This window comes from Abrus precatorius, unplaced genomic scaffold (assembly GCF_003935025.1).
Source record: "Abrus precatorius isolate BTA unplaced genomic scaffold, Abrus_2018 Scaffold10, whole genome shotgun sequence".
In the NCBI taxonomy this organism is placed as follows: Eukaryota; Viridiplantae; Streptophyta; class Magnoliopsida; order Fabales; family Fabaceae; genus Abrus; species Abrus precatorius.
The window spans coordinates 24,374,770-24,402,240 of record NW_020874292.1 but is presented as its reverse complement, the minus strand read 5'-3'; the positions used below and the strand labels follow the sequence as shown (position 1 = coordinate 24,402,240).

The 27,471-nt window shown below is 29.7% G+C and overlaps 4 protein-coding genes and 1 non-coding gene across 5 annotated transcripts; 1 reads left to right on the top strand and 4 right to left on the bottom strand.

Moving 5' to 3' along the window:
* Nucleotides 1-1,867: 1,867 nt before the first annotated feature.
* Nucleotides 1,868-16,281, bottom strand: LOC113873275 (protein IQ-DOMAIN 1-like). Its single transcript, XM_027511329.1, has 7 exons — nt 16,133-16,281; nt 15,297-15,408; nt 13,901-14,068; nt 12,720-12,947; nt 12,166-12,279; nt 11,721-12,084; nt 1,868-1,884 (listed from the first exon to the last, which is right to left on the bottom strand). The coding sequence occupies exons 2-6, from the start codon at nt 15,369-15,371 to the stop codon at nt 11,752-11,754; spliced, it is 918 nt and encodes a 305-aa protein (XP_027367130.1). The 5' UTR covers nt 15,372-15,408; nt 16,133-16,281; the 3' UTR covers nt 1,868-1,884; nt 11,721-11,751.
* LOC113873284 (nudix hydrolase 15, mitochondrial) lies at nt 2,816-4,640 on the bottom strand. The gene is made up of 4 exons (XM_027511340.1): nt 4,404-4,640; nt 4,156-4,298; nt 3,213-3,332; nt 2,816-3,087 (listed from the first exon to the last, which is right to left on the bottom strand). The coding sequence occupies exons 1-4, from the start codon at nt 4,621-4,623 to the stop codon at nt 2,851-2,853; spliced, it is 720 nt and encodes a 239-aa protein (XP_027367141.1). The 5' UTR covers nt 4,624-4,640; the 3' UTR covers nt 2,816-2,850.
* Nucleotides 5,901-7,140, bottom strand: LOC113852089 (nudix hydrolase 15, mitochondrial-like). The gene is made up of 4 exons (XM_027482344.1): nt 6,837-7,140; nt 6,503-6,645; nt 6,216-6,335; nt 5,901-6,125 (listed from the first exon to the last, which is right to left on the bottom strand). The coding sequence occupies exons 1-4, from the start codon at nt 7,129-7,131 to the stop codon at nt 5,901-5,903; spliced, it is 783 nt and encodes a 260-aa protein (XP_027338145.1). The 5' UTR covers nt 7,132-7,140.
* Nucleotides 16,282-17,826: 1,545 nt separating the features above from the next.
* On the bottom strand, nt 17,827-17,900 carry TRNAI-UAU. Its single transcript has one exon. It is a non-coding gene; the product is annotated as a tRNA-Ile (tRNA).
* A 3,318-nt stretch (nt 17,901-21,218) lies between these two features.
* LOC113852088 (E3 ubiquitin-protein ligase ATL41-like) lies at nt 21,219-21,902 on the top strand. Its single transcript, XM_027482343.1, has one exon. The coding sequence runs from the start codon at nt 21,219-21,221 to the stop codon at nt 21,900-21,902; it is 684 nt and encodes a 227-aa protein (XP_027338144.1).
* Nucleotides 21,903-27,471: the final 5,569 nt, after the last annotated feature.

Here is a 27,471-nt window from a genome sequence, read left to right as displayed (position 1 = left end):
CACCACTAAATTGCTTACTTATTTTAGCATGACCCTAAAAGTTACAATATTTAATATTATCAATGTATTATATTTTATGATGTTTTGTGAATTTTATTAAAATTCCACTGTACATAGATTTTTGTTGTATATCTTTGACACGTTAAAAGAAATTATAAATAAAATTTGTTGTGTTCCTAAATATTTTAAGCTAAAATTATGGGGACAGTAATCTAGTAACTAACCAAACAACTTATAAAACTATATTTATCTGGGTAAAAGTTGGAAACAGATAAATAATAAAAAAATATTTGGGACTGTTTTTTTTTTTTTTTTTTGTTCTAGCATGCTAGTAGTGTGCTTTATGTTGAGAGAATGTTTTAGAAACATTTTTACAAAATGACTAGAATGTATTAAACAATATGAAGTGTAAGAGAAATAACAACTTATGAATATCTGACTAGTGGGATAAACCATGCAAATGTAATGCGTGTTCTTGCCGGAGGAGTGAATATATACTCTCAACCCTAGACATGTTTATTAAAAAATAAAGACACATTAATTGTTGAGAACGAAGAAAGGTCAAGCTTAGTTTTTTTCATAGAAAAAAGCATTAGTCCTTGTTAATGCAAATTGTTATTTTCAAGTTTATGTTGACTAACATATCTTGGAATGTGAGCTATTACCAGGAGCAACCAATTACCTTTTTTAAAAGCATAATATATCTATAAGGGAGTAAAATACATTTGAAAGCCTTTCAAGTTAAATACTATTAGCTAAATTTAGATTAGCAAAGTGCTAAGAAACCCTCATTACATCCACTCTTCTATACCTTGTAATTCTTGCAGCGTCCACTCTTCATGTATGTTGAAGTTGGTTCCCATCAATAATAAACAACCATGTACTTTTAACGCATTAGAAAATTTAAAATAGAAATTAAACAAAAACAAGTTCTCCCATGATTTATTACTAAGTCCAAAATTTAATTTATTTAAGAAAACTCTTATCAAAATACACACAAAGAAATCTTAATTAGCTAAATAAAAAATATATTTGTTAGAAAGAAATTCGTTTTCACTAATATTTTTCTTGTAGACATTATTATTTTTATGTTTACTATGCATTATTTTATATTTATCTACATATGCAATTTCTCACTCCAGCCACTCTCCATCATTCATTCGCTTAAGTAAATTTTGTATGTAACAAATAATGTTGGTTACTCTGGCACTTGAACAAGTGTTCATGTACTCAGCATAATACAATGTAGCCAAAGCAAAATTCCTATTCTACTCTAGTCATCCTTCTAGCCTTATCATATCACTCATTTATGATTGCATACAAATAATTTATGAATAAATCTTCCATGGCCTACCCAAGTACGTTCGGGTGACGCTAACTAGGTAGAAAATCAGAATTTGTAGTGAGGTTATAGAATTGAAATGAGAAACCTATTGGTTTATTTAGGTCTTTTCTACCTTTAGTTGTAATTGTGTTCTTTTGATTTGACAACCCTTTTGTAGGTTGGATCAAACAGTTTTGGAACACCGCAGTGGCATCTCCAAAGATGAAATCTATAATATCAGTGACCTTGCATTCTCTGAAGAATTTGACACATTATGAGGGTAGAGGACTAGAAGTTGTCTTGGTAACCCAAGATCCCACATCGATAGAATGCGGCAAGGTCAGAGTCTAATCTAAGTACCTCTGCTTGGTGCTTCAACCTCACTTGTAGAATTCATTTAAGTGAATTTGGCATATTTTCTTTGTAGTCTTGTAGGATTCGCTTAATCAAATCTTAACTAGATAGTCCAATTATCGCCATAACAGGAGAATATCCTAATCTCAATGTCTCTTTCATAAATTTATTTATATTTGTAAATATTATGTTTTAGGTTTTGATGATGCCAAAATGATAGAAGTACAATAGCATGAAGTTTCTTGAAGATAAACAAGTCAAATGATCAAGTCATGATTATAATAATTAGAAATTAAATCACTTTGTTAAAATGTTTTTATTTATTAAGTTTACTTGCCCTTGTTAAGTTAATCAAAGTTTTAATGTAAGGAAAAATTGATTTGAAAAAAATTTAATTGTTTTATTATTGAAAGAATTGGTTTTTTAATTTGTGAAAATATGAGTATGTTTTTAAAATAAATGTTTGAACGAGAATTAAAAGTGTTTTTAGAAAATAAAAAAAATACATAATTCATGTAATCAATTATCATACCTAGAAATGTGCAAATGAGTATGTTTTTAAAAAAAATACATCTGTTGAAATTAATCTCCATCGATGTATACAAATTTTCTATAAATACTCATTTAACACTTTGTAAAAGTATAAAAAATATATTACAAAAATCATTTTAACAATCATTTTTATTCATTAATCATTTGTTTAATTCTTAACCAAATACACTTGTTTTTTAGAAATCTTCTAATACTTCAATTTGCAATATCTACTCTAATTCCTTTATAGAAATTATAAAAAGAACGGAGAATCTCAAGATGTAAGAATGCTGTGTAGTTGTTAAAAATTATTAGTAAATGTAGGTCACAAGAAGTGATTGAATCGGTATAAACTAAGTTCACATTTTCTCCCCATATCTCTTGACATTTATTACAAGTTTACGTTTCATTATCTTATTTATATTATTAGAACTCTAAATCTCTTGCATCCTCGTCAATCCTGTTAAATTTAATTAAAGTGTGTAAATTAAAAAAAAAAAAAAAAAGTTTGAGAACTCAATTCAGCTCCCTCCTAAGCTCATAGATGCCACTTGGATAACACTAAACTTTTTTAATTGCATTTTGGATAACACCAACCTTATCAATTTGATACACAAACTTAAAAAATATAAATAAAATCATTATTTGGAACTACTCTGTAGTATTATCAGGTCATTTTCCGTAATTCCTCCCCATATTTTAGGTCTCTGCTCTAGAAAATCTGGTGGGCGCTGAAGTAAAATGGTAGCTGCCCTAATTAAGATTGCAGCAGTTATAGCCCATATCACATACTTCTTATTCCCAACCTCATAATCAAAATAATGTACAAGATGCTTCTCTCCCATCCACTCCCTTTCTTCAGCTCTCCTGTTATCATTCTGCATTTCCAACCATGATATAAGAAATTAAGTTCACTTTCAATATGTTAAAAGTACACAGAATTTCCACCAGCAAAAACAAAGTGTACAAAATTTTAAGTGAGAACAGGAACAGTAGCATAAACCTTGAGGAACATCTCCAAAGGAACATCAAATATCTCTTCAACTTCAGCTGAATCTAAAACTGGAGAAAATGCATCCTTGTCGGACAGTATTCCAACCACCGGTATTACTGTCATGCCATACTGCACTTAAAAGCCCCTTTGTAAGGGTACTGATTTATACAAATATTTTAATATTCGGATTGAATCACCAAGGAAAATAATAGACAACTATACAATAGATTGTGAAATTACACTACAAATAGATGGGGTTGGGCCAGGGTAATATGCCTTGACACTCAAAAGTAGCTAGATTTCTATATAATAAGATACTGATATTTGCTCGGTAATTAATAATTAAATACCAAAAGTGAATCTGTGGGAAGTTAGTAAGATAATGTAAAGATGGTAAAATACTGGTATATTCTAGAATTGCTGAACACAACTTATCTTATTAGGAATCTTCAATTTAAAGGAAGCATGTTGATGCCTGAACAAGTACTAAAAGACCATCAAAGTTGGAGCTTGCTGGCAGGGCTGAAGAAGGGCAATTAATCACCTAAGTGTGTTCCGTTCGGGATCTAAGACACGGATCCATGCAATTCATTCGACATATTTACTAAGACATTAGATCAAATGTTTTTTAGACTCTCAAGGAGGAAATATTCCAAGAAATGTTTTGAAGGGGTGTTTGCAGCAGTAAATCTGAGGAATCAGTAACCTAAGTCAAAGTAAATAAAGTTTTATGTAGTGGAGATTCTTTTGGGACAGGATACTAAATCTAACTACATTATATTTGACAGTCACTTCCTATGATGCATTTAAAACTGTAGTAGATTGTGACAGCATAAAATTCTATGGCAACAAATTAGAATAGATAGGAGTAGGAGATCTTCTAAGTTTGGAGTCAATTGAGTGAAGTTCCTGCAGGGAAGGGTCAGTACTGAATTGAAGTCCAGAAAAAAACCTTAGTGTGGAAGGGTTCGAGAATGGTAATAACAGAAACAAGAGAAGAGTCCAAGCCAATCTCCTCCTTAGCTTCTCTCAGCGCCGTTTGAATATCGTCAGCATCGCCTTCTTCTCTCTTGCCACCAGGCAAAGCAACCTCGCCTGCAACCACACGAACCCATTTGAGTAATGGTGACAAAGATGCAAACTTTACGTTAGCACCGGAAAAGAAGATCATAAGGTGGATGAAACGGAAATGGTAGTGACCGGAGTGGGTTGAGAGAGAAGAGGCTCGCAGGGTGAGAAATACTCTCAGCTTCCCGTCGGTACCTTCGAAGAGACAGATCAGAACCGCAGCTCTCTTTCTTGGTTTTGAATTGAAGTTGTTGAGATTATCGGGCACCGTGTTCGAGGATCGGAAGTGATTAAGCAGAGCTTGTAATCTCTCTGAACCTCGTAACTCGTCCCTGTTTGATTTTGAATCCATTCCCTTCTTCCTTCCACTACTCCGTTCTTTTTTCCCTGTTCTAGTTCAATTGTAGTCAATTAATAACGATTTTGGGCTTGATTTTAGTTCCTTCCAGAACAAAAAATTGGTAGGTAAACAATAAAATTTAATCCCAAATATACCTTTTTAATTTAATTTTTTATTAAAATAACTAAACGTTTTTAAATTAATTGTTATCGTTTATAAATGTGTTGATAACAGTATATAAAAATGACAAAAACATAAATTTACTCTAAAGCCTAAAAATACACTTACTTGGAGACTCAAATATAAATTTGTTAAAAAAATATTAAAATATAATAATAGTGTAATAATTTTTTAATGTTAAGTGGCATGTTATTTAAGATAAAAATGACGTAAATCTCTAAAAAAATAATTTATTTTCAATTTTGATTTTTAAGAATTTTTAATTTTAAGATCCTTTCATCTACTTCGTTTCGAACTTATCCATCTCTTTTATTTTCAACTTCACCGATCTAGATTTACTCATTTTGTTGTTAATGCAATCACTGTAATGCCACATTTACACACATCTGCCTTTGATTGCAGCAACAATCATAGCGACATGCTGCTACTGCTTCGTTGAAACTTTTACCGCCTATGACACGTTTCAATTTTTAGATGATCATAGCATAAACTCCAAAGAGATGTTCAAGAACAAGATACAATTTGATCTTTAAAGAACAAAATTAGAGGAGAGAGAAAGAGAAAAAAAAAATTTCTCTCAGCAATAACACAACTTCATGGCCCCTTTGAATCATGCCAAGGAAATAACATTTGAAGAAGGATTCAGGCATTAAAAATTACAATATAATCAGAACATTCAAATAAATTGTAGTATGGCCAATGCTTACGGGTCTTTTCTTACGTCACATCTTAACCTAGCAGTGACTTTAATCTCCTATTCCTATCAATGATGTACCCAACTACAACATATGATAATGTCAAATCACTGCCTACTTTTGAGTCTGCAACTCTCACAATAATTTCTAAATTGAAAAGAGAGTCAGCCCTTGATAATTGACGTAGACAAATTATTTGTCAGCAAATGTTTCTGGTATTCATGATACATCTTCTGAAGTATATTATTATAACTTATTGATGAGATTCTGTAAGCAGGAATGTGAATTCCAATTGCTGGAACACTTTCTTTCTCAGTACATATAAACACCTACTTATTCTTAAATATACAGTTGTGATGACTATTACTGTAGGATCAATAAATATTAAGGACTAAGATACATTAAATAGTAAATTCAATGCATTACAGTATCCTTTGTTAAATCCCGAGGAACCTTGAATATACGGTTCTGCTCCATGAAAGCTGGCGGTCGTTGGTACACAACTGATGCAGCCCTTATCAAGATCCCAGCAGTTAAACCCCATATAAGGTATTTTTTATTTTCGATTTCATAATCAAACAAATGTACCAGATAATTCTCTCCCATCCACTGTATCTTCTCTTGACTCCGATTTTCATCCTGATTCATGCAATGACATTAGACAACTTGAATATGGCTATAAAGAAAGTAGAAAAAACGCTTAATACGTAGATAAAACCAAGAGTTGACCTTGAGAAACATTTCCAAAGGTGCATCAAATACAACTTCTACTTCAGCTGGATTCAGAACAGGTTTGAATGCTTTTCTGTCATGAAGAATGCCGATGACAGGAACCACCCTCATGAGGTACTACAAAAGGGTAAAAAGAAGTTAAAAATAGAAAAGAGATGACTTTTCAAATTAATTCCTAATGGCACATAATTGGAGTGTTGTTTTCAACCACTAGCCAACCAGGTTAATCAAAGTTCTAACAATTCCTTCAACAAGTAGAGAACTAAAAAGAACTAGTAACATACCTTAGAGAAAAATGGTTCAAGAACAGCAACAACATCTACAAGTTCGGGGTCCAACCCAATTTCCTCCATTGCCTCTCTTTTTGCAGTGTGCCCATCATCCTTATCTCCCTCTTCTTCTTTCCCACCAGGCAAGGCTACTTCACCTGCAAAATAATGTGGCATTCGTTCGCTTAAAATCAGCCTTAAGAGATGACTACCATTTTTCTTTTTCTAAAATGTTGTCATATTTAATCTATGAAAATTCAAAATCTTAGAAAAGACAAACCATGATCACATAAATTGTGGTGCATTTTAAATCTTTAAGCAAACAATACTTGTATGAAACTGGACTAACCCGAGTAAGTAGAGAGCTTGGAAGACCGCTTAGTGAGTATCACCCTCAGATCCCCAGCATCCCCTTCAAAGATGCAGATCAAAACAGCAGCTCTCTTGTATCTTAATTTTGCTGTGTTTTGAGCAATTGGAATGGTTGATTCTTGGTAACTCACTTGAGAAACAACCTTCCCTCCATTTTCTTCCATAATTTGATCCAAGATGTCTTCAGGGAATGGAGGGGGCTTATAAAGGCGGAGTCTTTGTGCCAAGGCCAAGAGCCCTTGTGATCCTGCATTGGAGTTTGAAGAACCCATGAACTTGGAGAGAGAAGCTATGATGATAATCTTCTCATGTTAGAAGCCATGAGTGGCAGTTGAGTACATACCATAATACCATAGCATGTGCCTATCATATATGGACTCGTAGAAATTAATGAAAATATGCAGTAGGTTGAAGGGTGGAGGTTCTTTGATTGAATGATTTGAAGGAATAACTGTTTTTGGCAACAAATATTAATTTCTTTGAAGTGGAAAAAGTGCAATATGAATGGCTGCATTTTTTGGTCCTACCCTTCTCCATTCACCACCTTCTTCACTCTCCATTTTCCGATGACAGCTTCACATGTTTGTTGTCCCAAATCCCAATATCACACATTTATGATATACACATGGCACTGAAATTAATCAAACTAATCAAGCAACAAGGAGTTATTGCAATTGCGATTTTTGGGCAAGAAGCTATGGTGCTAAATATTTGGCTTGCCGTTTTCTCCCTGTGGCAGCTTTGGATGATCAAACACGAAATTATGTTAAATGCAGCAAATTGGACAGCTATTGAATGAATTAAGTATGAAGATTATTGTTAGTTTCTCTTGGTACTGCCTCATTAACTTGATATCACATGGTGTGCATTTAACTTCAAAATGCAGAAAGGCTAGTTTTGAGTAATGAGACGATAAGGTCGCTGGTTATCGAAAATTCCGGCTTTTAAATGAAATCTTTCAGGAACTCATCTCATTAGTGCTCTCCAAATTTACATATAATTAATGATCAATAATTTATTTGTAACGTATACCATTGTTAATGTCTCAGTGATCGAATCACTAAGTTAAATAGGATTCTACTCTTTCTTTTTTGAAAAGGAAAGCTATATGATAAAATCTGTCATGTGCATCGGCTAGTTGCACCGTTAAACTTGCCATATGAACTAGGCACACAAGAATAAGAAATGGGATAATTCTTGGACCAAAACGGGAAACTTTTCTATCGAGGCGAAAAGGAGGCCTGGGCCTGGGCCTGGGCCGGTGGGTCATTGGGCGGTGTTTCATTTTATAGGAAATGTAGGCTTTAAATACATGAGTAAAATCTCACTTAATACTTGAATCTTTGAATTTGAATAATTTTTATTTTAGTATTTGATTTTATGAAATATTATTTATTTAATATTTTTTTTAAATTTTTTATTAACATAAAATATTAAGATAATTATTAATTTATAAAGTTAAAAATTGAATTAAAAAATTTATAGCCCAGAAACTAAATTGACTATCACATATAATCTCTTATTAGAGTAAAAGTTTATTTTAGGAGCACGAAAAATAATTTACTTAATATAATTGAATATGTAATTTTAAGTATGTTATCTTCAAATATATATCCTTTAGTTGATGCTCGAAGATTATTCTTTTTTAAAGTAAAGAGATCACTAAAGTGAGTATAGTTTTTTTAATAGTCTTTTTCATATACGGCAAAATATTAAACTCCTGATAACATATTTAAAGGACTTACCTATCTACTAAACACGTTGTTGTTGTTGGTAAAAAAGAAATTAAGTTTAAAGAGGTAGTAGTTTGACAAGAGTTTTTATTCTATTTTTGGAGCATTTATTACAGTGAAACACAGTAACGTTTTTTAAGTCGGTTGATTTTTTTCTTTTAAACAAGAATTGCTTATGCAAACAAATGTTTCTTAAATTTGGTTGCCATCTCAATACAAACGTTTCTTAAGATAGAATTGCGTTTTACAACCATTGCTTAATCATAAAAGCAATTAAGGAAATGCGTTTTAGAAAAGCTAGTTGGGACCATGTAGATGATTACTAGTTTACCAAGCATTAAAACCCCGCTTTGAATTATGAACGACTATGGGAAAAAAATTCAAATCACCTTCGCCTACTACAATTAGTAAGATACTCTCTCTGCACCCAACACCATCACGTACCAGTCAGTTGTTACTAAGCATCTCATAATTGTTACTATGTCTCATTTAAAATAGTTTATGATTTAAAAGAGTTTATAAAATACTTATAAAATTAATTTAGAATTTTGTCAAATTCTTCTCTTCTTAATACTGAAAATTAGGTAAGATATTGAGATGTAAGAAATGATACAAAAAAAAAACATTGAGTAAAATACGTTTTAAAGGGGCTCTATCAAAATCTTGAGGTAAAGTACAGTTAAAGAAAGATTTATAAATTTGTTAAAAGTAGAGAAAAAAATCTAAATATTTAGATTAAGATAAATATATTATAAGATAAAAAAAAAGTTTTTATTTTAAATCAAGATATCAAAGAAAGATAAAATAAATATTTTTATAAATTTTTAAATGATAGACAAAGATTAAATAGAAATATAGCAAGATTATAAGTACAGGCTAATAATCTAAATTTGGTATATTACCGTAAGATTTGAGTTAGAAAAGTAAAAGAAGTTCTTAAGAAAATGAAGAATGTTAAAGCAGTTGACTCCAATAATATTCTTATGGAAGTTTGAAAAATTTTAAAAAAATAAAAACTAGAGTGACTCACTAAGCTCTTTAATGATATTTTGAGATCTAAAAATATGTTAGGTGAATGGAGGAAGAATATTATGGTTTCTATATACAAGAACAAAGTGATATCCAAAATTGTGCAAGTTATAGAAGAATTAAATTTATCAGTCACATTATGAATTACGAAGTTGTGGAAAAAAGGTAATTAAACATAGAATACTAGAGAAAACTAAGGTTCCAAAAAAATAATTTAATTTTATGCTAGAAAAGTCTGCTACAAAAGTTATATATCTTTCACAAAAGATGATGAAAAAATTTTATTACAAAGAAAAAAATTTACACATAATTTTCATTGATTTAGAATAAGATATATGATCAGGTATCAAGAAAAGTTCTATAAAAAGATTTAAAAAAGAAAAGGTCTGTGTAGTATATATTCGAATTATACAAAATATGTATGAAGGGGTAACTATATGTGTGAGAACTTTTGAAAGTATATTTAAAGACTTTCCAATTAGAATAAGTTTGCATCAAGGTTCTACTTTGAACCCTTACTTGTCTTAAAAGTATTTATAAATGACATACAAAAAAATTATCCCTCAATGCATACTCTTTATAGATAATATAGTGTTAGTTGAGGATTTGAAAAAAAAGATTAATGTTAACTTGATTTATAGAAAGAGACTTTAGAATTAAAGAGTTGTTGCTTGAGTAGAAGTAAGATAAAGTAATGTATAGTAGGTTTAGTAAAAAAAACAAAATAATGATCATGCATTGGAAATTAAAATTGAAAATGATATTATGCCACAAGTGTTCAATTTCAAATACTTCGAAGCGATTATACATAATAATGTAAAAGTTAATGAAGAAATTACTCAAAGAATGCAAACTTGATGGTTAAAGTGAAAAAAAGCCATTCAAAGTAATTTGTAACTGTAAAATACTTATTAAGTTAAAAGAAAAGTTTCACAGTACTACAATACGACCAACTATCTTATATGGTAGTGAATGTTAGACTTTAAAAAAGTAATACAAAGAGAAAGAGAATAACATAAATAAAAATGTTAAGGTGGATAAGTGTGCACACGAGAAAAAATAAGATACAAAATGACAATATATGAGAAAATATTAAAATAACACTTATACTGAAAAAGATAAGATAACGAAAAATTGTTTAAGATAATTTAGTCATATGTAGTTGTGGAGAGGACTTTTTAAAACATCTATTAACGAAAGTGAATTGCATGACTTTTAATCTAATAAAAATAATTGAAAAAAATTTAAAAAAACCTTAAATAAAGTTATTAAAAAAAACATTTTAATTAACTAAATTTCTAAAAAATTTGTTTTTGTACAAGTTTTTCTAAATAAACTCTTTAATTTCCTTTAAAAAAATTATTGTATAAGTATTTGTCTAATAATAATTTATTAAATAAATGTTTAATTAGATTGTATTTTTAAACACATCCTAAACATGTATTTGAAATTATCTTCATAACTTTTCGCGAGAATTGAAAGAAAAAAAAATTCCCTTAAAAAATAAATCAATCATGTCATAAGTCTTCAGTAAAACTAAATTTTACAATTGCCTAGTCCGGGACAGGTTACTAAACTAAATAATGGTGTTACGAATGATTTGTCTAAATATCTGAGCTGCCTGACCAGGGGAGTGATCAATGAGAAAATAACATTCTAGCTAGATAAAACGGTTGAAAAAAATATGTATTATTGATTAACATATAAATGGAACAGAAATATTAGCAAGTTGCACAAGCCATCTCAAAATGGTAATAATAAACCATAAAAATCAACATGATCACATCTTGGCAATTTTCTATTACAGTAGAAGGGGAAAAATATAGAAACTGTTCTATCTACACTCTGTCCCATGGTTGAATATACAAATTGAAAAAGATGATAAACAGAAGCAATCAATATATCACACTCACATGCTGACCTGTTCTCTACAGTGGTTTGAATTTCAGTCACGCTCATATGCACAAATTGGAAGCAATCCAATAAATAAATAAGTTGGCTTCTTAGTTGACTTTTTTATAGACTGTAACCAATTGAAAATCGATTTGACTCAGCTCAGCTCAACTCAAGCAATCAATTTGACTTTTTATACTTAAAATTGTGCTCTATCTTGGCAACCATGTTGAGGACTCATTGCACTCCTTCTTGAACCACAGATTTTTCTGTTGTTGGATAAGACAATCTCCTAGCTTTTAAAGCCCCTTTTGCATTGCCCAAAGGAGGAGTTCCTTTACCATTGGCTGAAGTAGGTTTAACTGAAAGAGGGGTTTTAGGTGTTGATGATGTGCTCTTATCCTTCTGAACCTTGCTTGACTGCTTGTGTGGAGCTTTCTTAATGGAACTGGAGACACGGCTTTCCCATGGCCGAGCAGCAATCCAACGCTCCTTCCAGCTCCAACCCCAATTAGCTTTGCTAAGTTCATAATTACCTAGCAATTGGCTCTGACTGGAGTTGGCCCTCCACTATGATTCATAAGATATGCGTGTGATTTTCAGTAGGATCAGGTGAAGCAAGATAATAAGACATTCCTAGGATTAACCTACCTGATGGGAAAAGGCATATGCCATGGCTCTTTCACGCTTAACTGCTGCTTCTTCCCTTTGATGTATCCTTCCAAGGATTTCCTCCATAGTTTCAGAACCACCACACCATTCAACCTGTAATTCATGCTGTCTAGTGCTCAGAACAAGATTAACTGAATTGAATACAAACAAGCTCAAGCATCTAGCAAAATCAATATTAATCATCCAATGATAAAAGATTTCATGTTCTAACCTCAGCAATTGATTTCTATAGCGTACGCATATCTAATGCATACTTCAGCAAACAATTAAACTGTAGAGAATAGAAAAGGCAGATCCCGGCACCCATAAAGTTCCTAGAAATGCATCTAGTAATTTATAACAAAATATGAAAGGACCACCGCTTTAAAACCAAAACCAAGGCTCTAGATAACTAAAATAGCAATGGATCTCACAAAAAAAGAAAAACAGATAAAAATGCAGATTCAGTTAGAGGGATTGCATGCAAAGAAAATATTTTAGAATTTTTAACGCAGAAGCAAATAGAGAGAAAATTACTGCAGACTAGATATTACCTCCAGATCATGAAGCTTTGCCTCAAGTTTTAGTTGAGACTCTAGTTTCTTCCGCCTGATCCTGTCTTCTGTTACCATACAGATGCGGCGAGCTCTAATCTCAGACTGTATTTTGCTCCATGAATGAAGGTACGTTATAGCTGTACTGGCTTGCTTTTTAACAGAGTAACCATCTGTTAGGATCTTCAGTTTTGTGAACCCTTTCAAGCGACCTAGAGCTTTTCTAGCCTGGACAATTTAAAATTAGAGTTGCAACATAAACACCAGTAGAAGATATGATTTGAACCATAGTATATAAGTTACTCAAACCTACATCTACATCTCTCATCTATAATTAGTCTATAAACATCAATGACATGTATATTGAATATTAAGACAATAATCAAGAGTCAACACATAAAACCTGTTAAAAGAAGTCTCACACTGTATGATTTCTCTCTTAAGCAGCCAATTTTGTTAATTCTGTTAGTAGGGATTATCAAATCGTTAACAAGCAGAAATGAGTCTCAAATAAAAGGTGGCTTTCAAGAGAATAGTCAAAGATTTACCAATTCATGCTTATCTTGAAGAATTATATAGCATCCAACTATAATTAATCAATTGGGAAAAAGTGTCAATATAGAGAGATAAAACATCACTCTTTGCTCATAAACAATGGCAGAATCCAAAAATCCAATTTTAATATAACAATATCAAGAAGAATCTCCATATTAGGTATTAGAGCTCCTAATACAGTCAACATGAGTTTTGTAAAATGGTGAAAAAAGGGGTCAATTGCACTTTGGCAGCTGATGTGTTTGTCTAATTAACACTTCAGCAATTAATTCATAAAAGTAAGAATGCTGCAAATAGATTATAATGACATTTTGCAATGTCCTTCCCATCATCCAATATTGTATATATATCTCTTGAATGGTACAATGTAAATATAAAAGAAACACTGGAATTTAATATCATAGTATTATGTACACTCAGCAATATTTTTTTATATAAAAACCTCAGTAATCATATACCCCTCTAAAATACAATCTGAAAGCTGGCATACCACCAATAATGGTAAAATAGTGCATAAAGAAGTATGATTGCTAAGGACATGATCACTCAAAAATGTTAGACTAGAGTTATCCTGTACAAAAACTGAAAAAGAATCTGTCACTGCAATTTTTTTCAAATAAACATACCTTATAAGCTCGGAATGCAGTCTGGATCCTTGTTGCAGCAACTGTTTCAATTGATACCCCAGCTGATACAAGGCTTTCACTTTTAGTACCATTTGCTAAACCATTAGACTCTTTTCTTGTACAATTGTTTGATTTGGACGCATTTACTTTCTTGGGAGCTAAGATACCCTGTCTCCAATGTTGCCAGACATAGAGATAGAAACATTTTGGTTACAATGGCTTTCATGCAAAATAAATTATAATATTTGATAATAAGTAGTATTATTGCAGCTAAATGATTAACAAAATAAATAAGTTGTTATAATTTATAAACAACATCTACTGTGCGGCTGTTCCTCATGTGCATCACTGTGCCATACTATGAATTTTTTTTAATTTTACCTTTAATCAGTCCTGTCTAAAAAATAATTACATTAGTTTAAAGGCACATGGCAGTAAGAAATCTTGAATCACTTCATGAATTATAGAAGGCTTCTAAACTAACTTCCTCTTTTTTTTATGCCAACAAAGTAATGGACAAAGTGTTGGTCATTTTACTTCTGGACAAGGACTAATTGTTCGTTTGTTTTGGATTTTAGTAAAATTGATTTTGAACTGTTGATGGATGAGTGTCTAAATGAATTTGAGCCTCAGGTTTTACATTAAAACGTGTATCATGGTGTGAGAAATTGATTTTGAACTTCAACCAAACAGGCAGAGTTGGGTCTAGAGTCAACTTACTACAGTTTTCTCCTTATAGAGAATGAGAATTGTGGTTATAATAAGACATACCAGTATACCATATGATTAAGAATTTAAGATGAATGGCAACAAAAACTCAAAGACTAATTCAATTTAATAGGAAAGTAGTGGAGATAGAGAGGCTTAAAACCTAAGTTTGACACTAAAGGTATTTTGGGAGAGGGATTTTGGAAGAGAAGGACATATTTTTTAATTTTAAATTAAGATAATTATAAATCATTTATGATAATAAATCCATGATCAATACATTAAGTTTATGTTAATATATCAATTTATATTTTTTAATTTAAAAAAATATAATTTTAAATATATTAATTTAAAATAAAAAAAATTGCTCTCCCTCTAAAACCTTCCTTCCTTTTTGATGATAAATATATTTATTGGAAGAAAAGGGAGAAAATGACATTTAAAATTTTAAATTATGAGAATTATATATCATTTATGATGATAAATACATTAAATTTATATTAAACTATCATTTTATATCTTTTATTTTGAAAATTTATTAAATTAAAATATATTTATTTAAAATAAAAAAATCTCCCTCCCCTCCCTTTCCCTCCTCCAAAATCTTCCTTCCCAAACAGCCCCTAAAGCAATTCAACCCCCACAAGGATTAGATAAATAAACTAAAAAGACAGGAAGTTAATAGTACCTTTGCTTTCTTTGATCTGCCTCCTTTTGATTTTCCTAAGCTAATAATTGTCTTAAACCAATCACCTGAACCCATTCTTGATGAGAAGTAGCTTTTTTCAAATCAACATAGCCTGGAAATATTTTTAAAAATATAACAAACATTAGCATATTACTGATAAATACATATTTAGTACATCGTTCTTACTTCTTAATCAAAGAGATCTGTAAGAAGAAGAAGCAGATAGTTTTGAAGTTCCTGTCCCCATTGTCAGTCTTTTTCTTTATTTAAATAATTAAATGAAAGCCTTAGACAGTTATTTCTTCAAGTATGAGTCTCTGTAGGAATACATGCTTTTAAAAGCTTGATAAAGAAACTCTCGTGTAAGTTGTTTGTGACCAATCCAATGTATATTACATGCAACAAATGAAAGCTTATGCTGTTACAGTTGATACCAAAAAAGCAACTGGTTTTTTCTTCCCAACAATAACACCAAGTCAACGGAAACTTACAAGACAAATTAAAACAAACTTATACTGTGATCCACCAAAAACACTAAAAAAAATGAAAACTTATAGTTGTTTAAAACAACACAAAGCATTATCTTCCGCCAAAAACTCATAACATGATCTACCAAAACAGAACACAAAAATATGGATCAACAACTCAACTGCTGAAAAACAAAGAATGAATATGCTCAATTACATAGCAAGCAGACCAATATGTGGCAGCAAAAAAAAAAGTCCAAGTAGCTATCAAGCGAATAAATGTAAACCCACATGCAAATGAGTTTTCCCAGAATCACACAAAAAGAAACAACAATACAAATTGGGGTGAGAAATGAGAAAGACACATACCAGACTCAGAGAAGGTCCAAAGGAGACCCTTTTCTTTATTTTCCTGAAGTGGGCAATCGAGAAATGAGGGGTGGGAAAATGATATATTAGAGAAGAAGTAAAGAGGAAGAAAAGAAGAAAAGGGACGGAGAGAGAGTCAGCAAAAGAATAAAAGGTGGGTGTGAAATGTGGATTGCCATGGCCCAATACCAGCTTTAATCCTCTCAAGACGTCCAAGGTGAGAGAGAAAGTCCAAAAATGAAATTAAACTAAAAGACTTTATTTTATAGTTTAATTAAAATATATTATAAATAAATTTGTTATATTTATTATTATTAAAAGTAACAATTTTGTTAATATAACAATATATTAAACTAAATTCTTATTTTATCTGTGTGAAAGTTGAGACCGAGGAATACACACATACAAAGGGGGCCAGCGTAGTTTAGTCCTGTTCCCGAGTATCGTAATTTTGCGCAGTTGGTTGAATTTTTGGCCTACAATGACAGCAGAACAAATTGTTCCTTTTTTTTTTTATGCTGACTCCTTCCCCTTTTGCGTTTTCTTTTTCTTAATCCCTCTTCAAATATTATTCGGATAAGCAAAGATTATTAAAGTTTTTTTTGTTAATTATAGGATTTTTAAGAGTATTAATAAAGAAATACTAAAAAAAGATATTAAATTTTTTAGAGAATTTTATTAGAAAGTTAGTTAGTAATTTTCTAAAATTTATCAATCCGTATTTTAAAGGTATTTATTAATATTTTAAAGTAGTTTTATCATTTTTAACAAATATTTTATCACACGTCAAAAAAATTTAGATACTCGACTATGTATAATCATATATCATACTCGTTATGGAGAGGAAAACTCTTGTTCAAATAAGAAACATGCATGATATATGAAGGTTAATTTTTTCGACAGACAAGGATTCAAACTTAAAACTTAAAAACAAACTAATTTTTATTAATTAAATTAATCGTTTGTTAATAGAAATTTAATTATGTGAACTAAATTTTGTTAATTTGATTTCTAATCTTTTCAATTTTCATTCTTTTTCTTTACATTTCAATATTTGGTTAAAAAAATTGTAAAATTCAAACTTAGGACCTTCCTCGAGGGAATCAAGTAATTTTTTTTTTTGGTTACATAGACCAAAATGTCTACGCCTTTTTATTACATTTATTTACGTCCTATTGTTTAAAGAAAAAGAGAGTAAATATCAAAGAGAACACTAATAATAATAATAAAAAAAAAAAGATAGTGTGCGAGAATTTAATAATTTATATTATAAAAATATGTAACAAAAATAATATAAAAACTTTTCGGTATAGTTTGTGGTTAATCAATATACATTTGCATTTGCAAGAGAGGTTTTGTTTTTAATTATCGCAAATTTGATGGGACGAGTGTATGAAATACAGGGAAAGAGAGAGGATCCGCGACTATGTTATCTGCGATGACGAGGTCATGGTTTGTTGAGCGATCATCTGGTACAGGCAAGTGTATTAAATCCTTAAATTAAGGTTCTGACGTGGAGGGTTGTGGCCGTTGGTCAGTAATGAACACATGACAGATAGATATACGCGTGGTTGATGATTGTTTCTGGTACAGTGCTACCTACTGTGTTTCAGTGGGGTCATCTGATGTGTCGTCCATAATTCGTAGACAAAAATTATAAATTTAATAATATCATATTTTAATATTAGTTTGGTTGGTCCCGGCAAGGCTCGAACTCGCGACCTTCGGCTCATAAGACCAACGCTCTAACCAACTGAGCTACGGGACCGATTTATTCATGTAAATAATGTTTAAAATTTTAGTTTATAAGGTAGTGTTCTGACCTTTTAATGTTATATTTATTGATTATCGGATTGGATTAAGATCAACACTATATATATCCAGCCTATTTTATTTTTTACTTTTACTTATTTCTTCTTGTTAAAATTAATTTTATTATGACTAATATTATCACTTTTAAAATCATCATTGAGTAGTCATATAATATTTAACTTTTAGATTCTCATATTTTTTATTTATAATTTTTTTTATCATAACAGAATCGTAAAATTATTTAAATTTTTAACAATTTTTCTACGCTTTTTAATTTATTCTTAATATATGAAGTTCATATAATTAAATATAATTTCCAAGGTCCATTACTAAATAAGTGGATGATAAGAAATCTCATTATTCATACAAAATTGTCAAGAAAACAAAATTCACGAGTCAATCAAGGTTAAAAATTTAAATATCACATAAAAGACGAGCATTAAGCTATTATTCACAATGCATATCATGCTATCTTTTATTGTTTCTCTTTTGTTGTCTCTCATTATTTACTAACCCTAGAGAAAAAGGATTGTATTTTGCAAATAACAAGTTTTCCAGAGAGTTTTAAATGTGAGCTTACAAACTATCTTTTGCTTTTAAAATGATAAAAAAAAAATCAATTTCTTTTATTGTCAGAACTTTAATATTTCTTGCGCTTCCTCTATTTCTTATAATTTTTAAAAATAATTCATAAATTTTAAAAGTCTTTAAGTATATAATTCAACTCTTTTTTATTATATTTTGTATATTTTCCTTTTGTCATCAACACAATATCTTTCTCAAAGAAGATATAGGAAAGTTTGGGTCCTCCATAATCCATAGATTGAAGAAGGATGCCAATCATCAAGTTGCATAGAATTTATCTAATGTAATGTATCAATCTTATGTATACATAATACAGATAAAAATATATATATATAAACGAGAGGAATAAACGTCAACAAATATAAAATAGTTATAGAAATGTCATACAATAATAATAATAATAAAGATTCGTGTGTTTATTGGAGTAGTAGAAATGAAGTTGAATTACACGGTGAATTTGCATGTAGAAGAAAAGTAACGATCATATTCACTCACTTTCAATTGATAAAAAAAAGTCATTGCCTGCAAGACTCAACATAGGTTCCCTAATCCTTCCGCAACAAGAACATAGAAATTGAGCAGAAATGTCATTCGCATAAACTCATACCTACTTTGGTTATGGTTGGGAATGGGACCTGATGAGTCACCTTCAAACGCAAAGTAATGACATAATTGTAATAGCTTTCAGTTTTTCCTTCTCTTAATTAAACAACATAACCCTTTCATCAATAGCTTCTTGAGAAGGTTATCCACTGGATACCTGTCATTTTTAAATTTCTTATCCTTTCTATATTCCATAAGTGGCCCTAGGCATAGTCACATAAACATGACATTTGACCGTTCCACCACAGCCTTTATTCACAAGATTATTATTATTATTATTACTATTATTATTATATGAAGTAAATTCAGATTTCAAATTTTGAAAATTTTAGTGTCGTTAATATTAATATTGTTTTTTTTACTATTAAGTACGATATAATAATTTTTTTTATCAATTGATTCACATTCTAGATATTGTTAATATTAATATTTAAATATAAAATAAATTTTAAATTATTTAAAAAATAAAAGTTTGAATAATTTTTGTTTTTTAACATTAATTTAATTTTTAAAAAAGATTAAATATTTTTTTACCTTTTAAAATATATTTTTTTAAATTTTTTTAGAAACTAACAGGATTAGTCTCAAATCTGTGGAGAACCAAATTTTTTGATTAATCTTGAGTTTTAATATAACATATTTTCATTTAGTTTAATTATATATTTTATTTTTTTAGGTGTGAAATGTGCATGATTATAATATTTTAATTTTTTATTGAATTATTTATTATTTTTAGAATTAGAAAATTGGTTTTACCATTTCTTTCTTTCTAAAGCTCCTCTTTTTAAAATAATTACAAATTAAATAATTTGAATTAATTTTTTATGAAAAATACACTAATCAAAATATCTATTTTTACAAAAAAAAAATAATCAGATTCTTTCCTTTTTCATATCTTAATATCATATTTTATAATTTTTTTAAAAAAATTTGTTAATTACAGTTCTAACCGATGCATGATTTTAATCTCTACGTTATGATTACTTGCATCTATTTTTATAACTTAATAATTAAAAGTAAGTCACTCTAATTTTTTTAATTTAATAATTAATAAAAATATCACGTGAGATTACATTGTTTAAATTGAAAAAAAAATAATTCAATTTTAATAGATTCGGCCCAGCCCATTGATCACCCAGTTTGTTTTGCTGATTCTCCTTGATATTGAAACTCAATATTAGTTTCATGACATTTGATTAATCCCCATTTTATGCGACGTACCATATAATTCTTTTTTATTTTCCTTTTAAATTTGACTCTTATTAATCAGTCTCATAAGATTATACTTTTCTTTTATTAAAAATCATTATAAAAATATATTAAAATTTATGATAAGAGTATTTATTATTTTTTAAAAAATTTTAACTAGTACCGTCAAAATACTGTTAGCATTTCCTTTTAAATGTCAATATGCATGAAATTTATTGAAACTCTCTAAAATGCTGCAATTATAATTTGTATGTTGGTGTAGAATGAAAGTATATAGTTATTAGATTCAGTCAACGATTAAAATGGTCCTTCCTGTTTTTTTTTTTTAGTCTATTTAAACATCACAAGTTTTTTATTTAATTTTTCATTTTATAGAGACTAAATAAAAAAATTTATGATATTTTTAAAGATCATATAAAAAAATCTTAAAATGACCATTTGATTAAAAATATATATTATGTAAGATTTATTTAAAAAATAAAAAATAAGGGATAAAAGACAAAATATTTAAATTTTTAAGAAACATTTATAAAGAAATACAACTTCAGTGATAGCAAAATTTATGAAAGTGCAAAATAAGTCTAAATCTAAACAAAATTTCTTCACTGCAATTAGCGAGAAGTTTACAATTGTCCCCATAGATCAACGACTCTACATACACAAGAAAACCACTTGTCATGCCAAAGTCAATGACATTGACGGATACGAAATTAAGATTCAAATGAAAGGGTTCCATTTTCGCGTCTAATTAATCTTTTTTTTCTTCAACCCACCAAACCGACCAATAATTCCCATTTCAAGCCCGGCAATATATTGCGAATAAACAAAATTAATTAACGAAAAGCATTTCATTCATCGATCGCATTGAAATCAAGCAATGGGGTCTGAAGATAAACATGGTGAGCAATCCCTTGGTATAGGCCTTAAGGTCATGCTAACAGCAGCTTTCTCTTTATTTGGTATGATATTATTCATCATCACCTTCTATTTTTGTCTAAAACATCACATTAGACGCCAACAAAGACGACGCCAAAACGACCTTGTTTATCAAATCAGCACTCAAATTGCACCAATTGATGTGAGTTCTGTGGAGTCACCCAACTCTGGCCTAAACCCTTTGATCATAGCCTCTTTGCCTAAACTCTTGTACAAGCAAACGGATCAGTTCAATGAAGGCGAAGTTATAGAGTGCTCGGTTTGCTTAGGAACTATTGTTGAAGATGCAATTACTAGGGTACTACCAAATTGTAAGCACATTTTTCATGTTGATTGTGTTGATAAATGGTTTAGTTCTAACACCACATGCCCAATTTGCCGCACTATGGTTGAACCAAAGGTGCAGGCAGCGCATGATCATTTAGCCATACGGGTCCATCAAGTCCAACCCACAGCACCATCGGTTGACGGTGGTGATGATGCCCAAGATGGTAATGAATTGGAGGTTGGGTGTTCGGGTTTGAGAATAGGATCTTTTCATAGGTTGGTTAGTAATAGGGAAAGGTCAGTGAGAAGGACTCATAGCTCTGATGAGTTTGCCGTAGAATATATGGAAAGGCACTAAATTAAGCAGTGACCATGTTTTCATATATATGATAGATTTCTCCTTGCTTTTGGATGTACCTTAGTTTGAATTATTATTGATTTGTTTTTGGTGTTCCTTGTTGGGATTGTTTACCATTTGTCAATACTCTGTAATTTGCATTTCTGTTTGTTGTTAGCGGACAAAATAGTATATTTGAATTTTGATAGATTGGTCCTGTTTTAATTGATTTTGAGAATATGAAATAGTAGAACTGATAATATGGGTAGATGTAACTATTGATTTGATTTATTTAAGTACAAAATGTTAGTTCAGAACTTGAATTCCTATTTCATAGTTAAAATAAGAAGATAATTTTTAAGGTTCGAATCTAGATAAATTATAATAATAAAAATAACAAAGATAAAATCTTGAGCATCACTATGACTTTGTTTAAGTAAACTTTTTGAGAAAATTTTACATATAAAAAAATTAGTATAAAAATAAAAAAATTATAAGTTAAAAAATAATTTATACTTCTTAATTTTTTAAAAATTTTGAAATACTTTCTCATTTAACTTCTTTAAAATTTAAAGAAATAAATTATTTTTAACCAATAAAAAATTTTAATTCATTTTTTGGATTAATTTTTTCTATAAAAGTTTATTTACGAATTAATCCAAATAGGTCTATGTCAACTCGAACTTCTAAAAAATATTATTTATTTTTATTTCAGTTTTTAATACAAGAATATTATTTATTTTTACTATTTTTATACAAATTTTAAAAATAAAAGTGGTACTTTTATAATTTAAAATAAAAATCAAAATATTTTCTTAACTATTTTCAAATATCCAATAATTAACACTCAATTTTGTAAACAATCTAGATGCTTTTAAATTCAGTTCTAAGATAACATCTTGGTATAAAAGACACCTCCTAAAAAATGCGAACGTTAGTAGCTACAAAATTTATTCAGCTTCAAAGACGCTTTCTTTAGGGACTTACAGAAGGAAAGAATAAGATCTCACGGGTCAAGAATGGGCTAAAGATTTGTCTTCCAAAGGCTTCAAGTGGTCTAGAGATGAAAAGTATTGAGGTTTAACATCAGTTTACTTGGGTAGACCAAACAAAAAAAAAATAAAAAAAACTCAATTTTCTTGTTTTTGACAAAAAAAAACCCTCAATTTACTCTTTGACAAAAAAAAACCACCTCCATTTACTTTGTGCTTTAATTTGTGCACTACTATATCGGGTGGCCTTGTTTGGACTGGAGTGTCTCCCTAGCCTACACCTTTTACGCAGAAATAAAACAACCCTAAAAAATAGGAGAAATTTGTCTATAATTTGAGGCGACACTATATAGGCTTAACTATAATTATAGAAAAATAGACTTAACATCATGAAGTTTAAAGTTAAAATTCTTTTTATTTATAAGAGTGATGTAACATATTTTATGTTTATATTTAATTTTTTATTTTGACTAATAAATACTTTTTATATAATTTATTTTTATAATTTTTATATTTTTTACTTATTTGAATAAATTAGGCCTATTACAAATAAATACTTTAATTTTATATTTTTAGTTATTTTGACTTCTGACTACTCTTTTATCTATAACTTTTTCTACATATATTATTTTTGACTGATTTTTGTTGCATTGGATTCTACACATGTAGGGCTTCAAAATGCATATATGGATTGCTAAATTTGAAAATGTTTTTGATTTTTTATGATTTTTTAAAGTTGAAGCAGATTTGCTGAATATTATTGCATAATTGCATTTGGACCCTTGTTATTTAAATTGTATTTGGGCTTTTTAGATATTATTGAGGTCCGCATTTTGGCCATTTAATTTACCCTAATTAGAACTTATAAATAGACTATTAAGGTTTTAAATTAAGGGAAGGGTGATTAGACACTTTGAGATTTTGAGACTTGGTCAAAATAATAATATTTGTTTTTACTTTCTCTCAAACTCTCTTGTTCTTTTCTTATTCTTGCGTGGGTTAAGCTTTTCGATGAAAAGCTAAGCATCTCATTTAATCTGCAAAATTCAAACGCCATAACTCTGACTTGAGTTTTGCGCTAAATTGTTACGAGTTTGTTCTCTTTTCTCTCTAATTCTCTTTTCTCTCTAATATCATAATTGTGTATTGCGATTGTAATTGACTTTTCTGTTGTTAGAATTCAAATTAGAACTCGATTGATACTCTGATTTGATAATTAATGCATATTAGGTTAAATGATTATTTGATTTAATTCGTAATACTATTCAATTAGGATATTCGATTGAATTAATAATTGAATTGAGTAATTGTTCAAACACAGATTTAAATCTATAGATACTGTGATAGCCGAAGTTACACACAATTGGTATTCTGTGGATTGATGTTTCTTAATTTATTTTTACTCACTTTACTATTCGTAATTTAATTTAATTAATTTATAATTTTCAAAACCTCAAAAAACCTTATTTGCATTCTTTAAAACAAAACCTAAAATTGAATTTGACTAAAAATGTGTCTTCGTGAATCGACCTAAGTTTGGCTCTATACTACAAAAACTTTAGAAAACTTAGTTGTTTTGATAGCGACTTGGCATCGTCTATCAAATTAGCTCTGTTGCCGGGGACGCGTTGTCGATTTTGGTTCATTTTAGGGTTTAGTATTGCGTTTTCACTTTCTAATTCGTAATTTTATTTTTGTCTTTGTTTCGTTTATGTCTCTGTTGCTGAGATTTGGTATTCTTATTTGTTCGTTTTATAGGGTGTGTTTAATTTCAATTTTCGTCACTTTGTTTTTGTTTCCTTAAATTTTGTTGTTTTAGTGCATTTTGAATTTTAAATTTTGAATTTTAGATTATTTTTATGAATTTTTAATTTTGAATTTTAGATTTAGATTTTATATTTTTTAAATATTGGATTAATAGTGTATTGTTGCAAAATTGTTTGATTTGCAGATATTTTGTGTAGATCTTGCAGAGATAAGAAGCAACAAATAAGGATCCCTAAGATTTAGTTTAGATTCGGTTTTAAAAAAATTTAATTTAAATTTTAAATTATTTTTAATTTAAATTTTAAATTATAGTTAAGATTTAATATTTGTTTATTGGGAGAAAGTATTTCTTTATCTTCAAACTAGTTTGAAAAGGGTGTAAGAAACAAAAAATGAAAATTCAACCTCTTTTGGGAGCATTTCTAGCTTGGTAGTACAACTATAAGAAACTTGTTCCAAAGATGTTCATGGTGTCTAAAGACAAGTTTAATGTCTCTATGGCTGATATAAGTGTTCGGAATAATGGCCAGTGAAATGAAAGTTGAGGTGGTAATGCCAATTGTTCACTTGCGAAAATGTGTTGATTTGATGAATTTCTTAGTTCTAATAACTCTGTCCTTTTGTGCTATAGATAAATAGTATTGAATCTATTACAACATTAGTCATATCTTCCAAAATCTGCGTATTTAGTTTTAAAAAATAAATTTCAATAGCTGCCACAAAGATCTGATCACGAACAACAAGTTTTAAAGGAGTTATGGAGATGCTTTGTCTCACAAAGTCATGATTTTTAGTTGGTAAGTGTTGGAAATAATATAATTATATTTCAAAAGAATTTATTAATTATTAATTTTATTTTATTTTTCTAATTTTATCATTATTATTATTATTATTATTATTATTATTATTATTATTATTATTATTATTATTATTATCTTCATTTATATGTAACGTTTATATAAACAATTATAGTGATTAAAGTATTTTAAATCTTTTGAGAAAATTGTACGAAATCGCACAAACTTTTTATTATATTTATCTCTCTAAGTTATGAGTTGAGTGAAGCTTGCTAGTTCTTGAGAGCCTTGTATATTCAGACAAAAAAAGTCTATTGTATCATGGAAGATTTTCTACTACACCAAAATAATCCTTAAGGACTGTGTTCTACATGCCTCAGACTAAATTATTGATCAGCTACTTTGGGTCATTTTGACAACAATCTTAAGGATTATGGCTGAATCAATAAATAATGAAAATCCTATTAACAACGCTGCAAATAACCATGAAAATAGTATCAACGTAGATCCACCTAATCCAATTATTCTTACAGTCAACTATGTAAAACATTTCCCAGACGTGTCAAAGATAGAAATGTTTCAAGGAAAAAATTTTAAACGATGGCAGGAGTGTGTCTATTCTGTTCTTGATCTGCACGACGTAGCTCATGCTCTCGCGCAACTGAAACCAGATTCAAATGCTACCCCAAAATTATTCGAAGACTAGATTTCTACTAACAAGGTTTATAGACATACTATTCTCAGTATATTGTCTAATGAATTGTTTGATGTCTATTGTTTCTATAAGGAAACTACAAAATTTGGGAGTCTCTGATTCTCAAATATACTGTTGAGGATGCCAAAAGAAAGAAGTTCATCATCAGACACTATTATAAGTGGGAGATGAACGATGAAGAAGATATCAAGACTCAGATCAATGAATACCACAAGCTGTTAGAAGACATGAAAGCTGAGAAGATCACACTGCCTGAGAATTTTGTCGCTGGACTACTAATTGAAAAATTATCATAATTTTGGAAGGATTATAAGCAACAACTAAAGTATAAGAATAAATCGTTGTCTCTAGCTGAACTTATCACCCACATTATCATTGAGGACACAAATAAGAAGGAACTCAAGGTTGCAAGGGTAAAGGCATTGGCATCAAGGGCAAACATGATACAAACTATAAGAAAAAGCACGACAACAAACCTAATCAAAAGTGTCATTATAATAAACCTTATGTCCCAAAGGTGAATAATCTCACTTTTAAAATTGGTGGAGGAAATTGTTTTTTTTGTGGCAAAATAGGTTATCGTGCTGCTCAATGCAAACACAGAAAGAGAAGTGATAATCCTCCAAAACTAAATGCAAATTTGGTTGAAGGAGATGACGTTACAGTTGCGGTCATTTTTTAAGCCTTGGTAATGGCTAATGTGAGTGATTAGGTGATAGACTCTAGAGTTACCAAGCACATCTGTGCAAACAAAAATATGTTTAGCTCCTACAGTTCAATGGGAGATGGAGAAGAACAAATGTATCTTGGTGACTCAAGGACTGCTAAAGTTTTTGGAAAAGGAAAAGTTCTTTTGAAGCTCACATCTGGCAAGAACCTGGCTCTCAACAAAGTGCTCCATGTGCCTAGTATTAGGGCGAACTTCATTTATGTTAGTTTACTAGAGAAAGTTGGAGTCAAGGTGTCTTTTGAATCAGATAAATTTGTGATGACAAAAAATAATGTGTTTGTGGGAAAATGTTATTGTAAATAGGGACTCTTTGTACTCAATGTTGCTCATGTTATCAATGAACACATTTTATCTTCTGCTTATTTGATTGACTCTATGGATATTTGGCATGCTAGATTAGTACATGTTAGTGCTTCTTATTTAAAGGAAATGCAATATCAAGGTTTGATTTCAGGTTTTAGTAATGGATGCTTAAACAAATGTGAAATATGTGTGGAATAAAAAATAACTCAAAAATCATGCTTACCTATAGAAAAAAACACTGAAATGTTAGAATTAATTTATTTTGATTTGGGAGATTTAAAGCAAA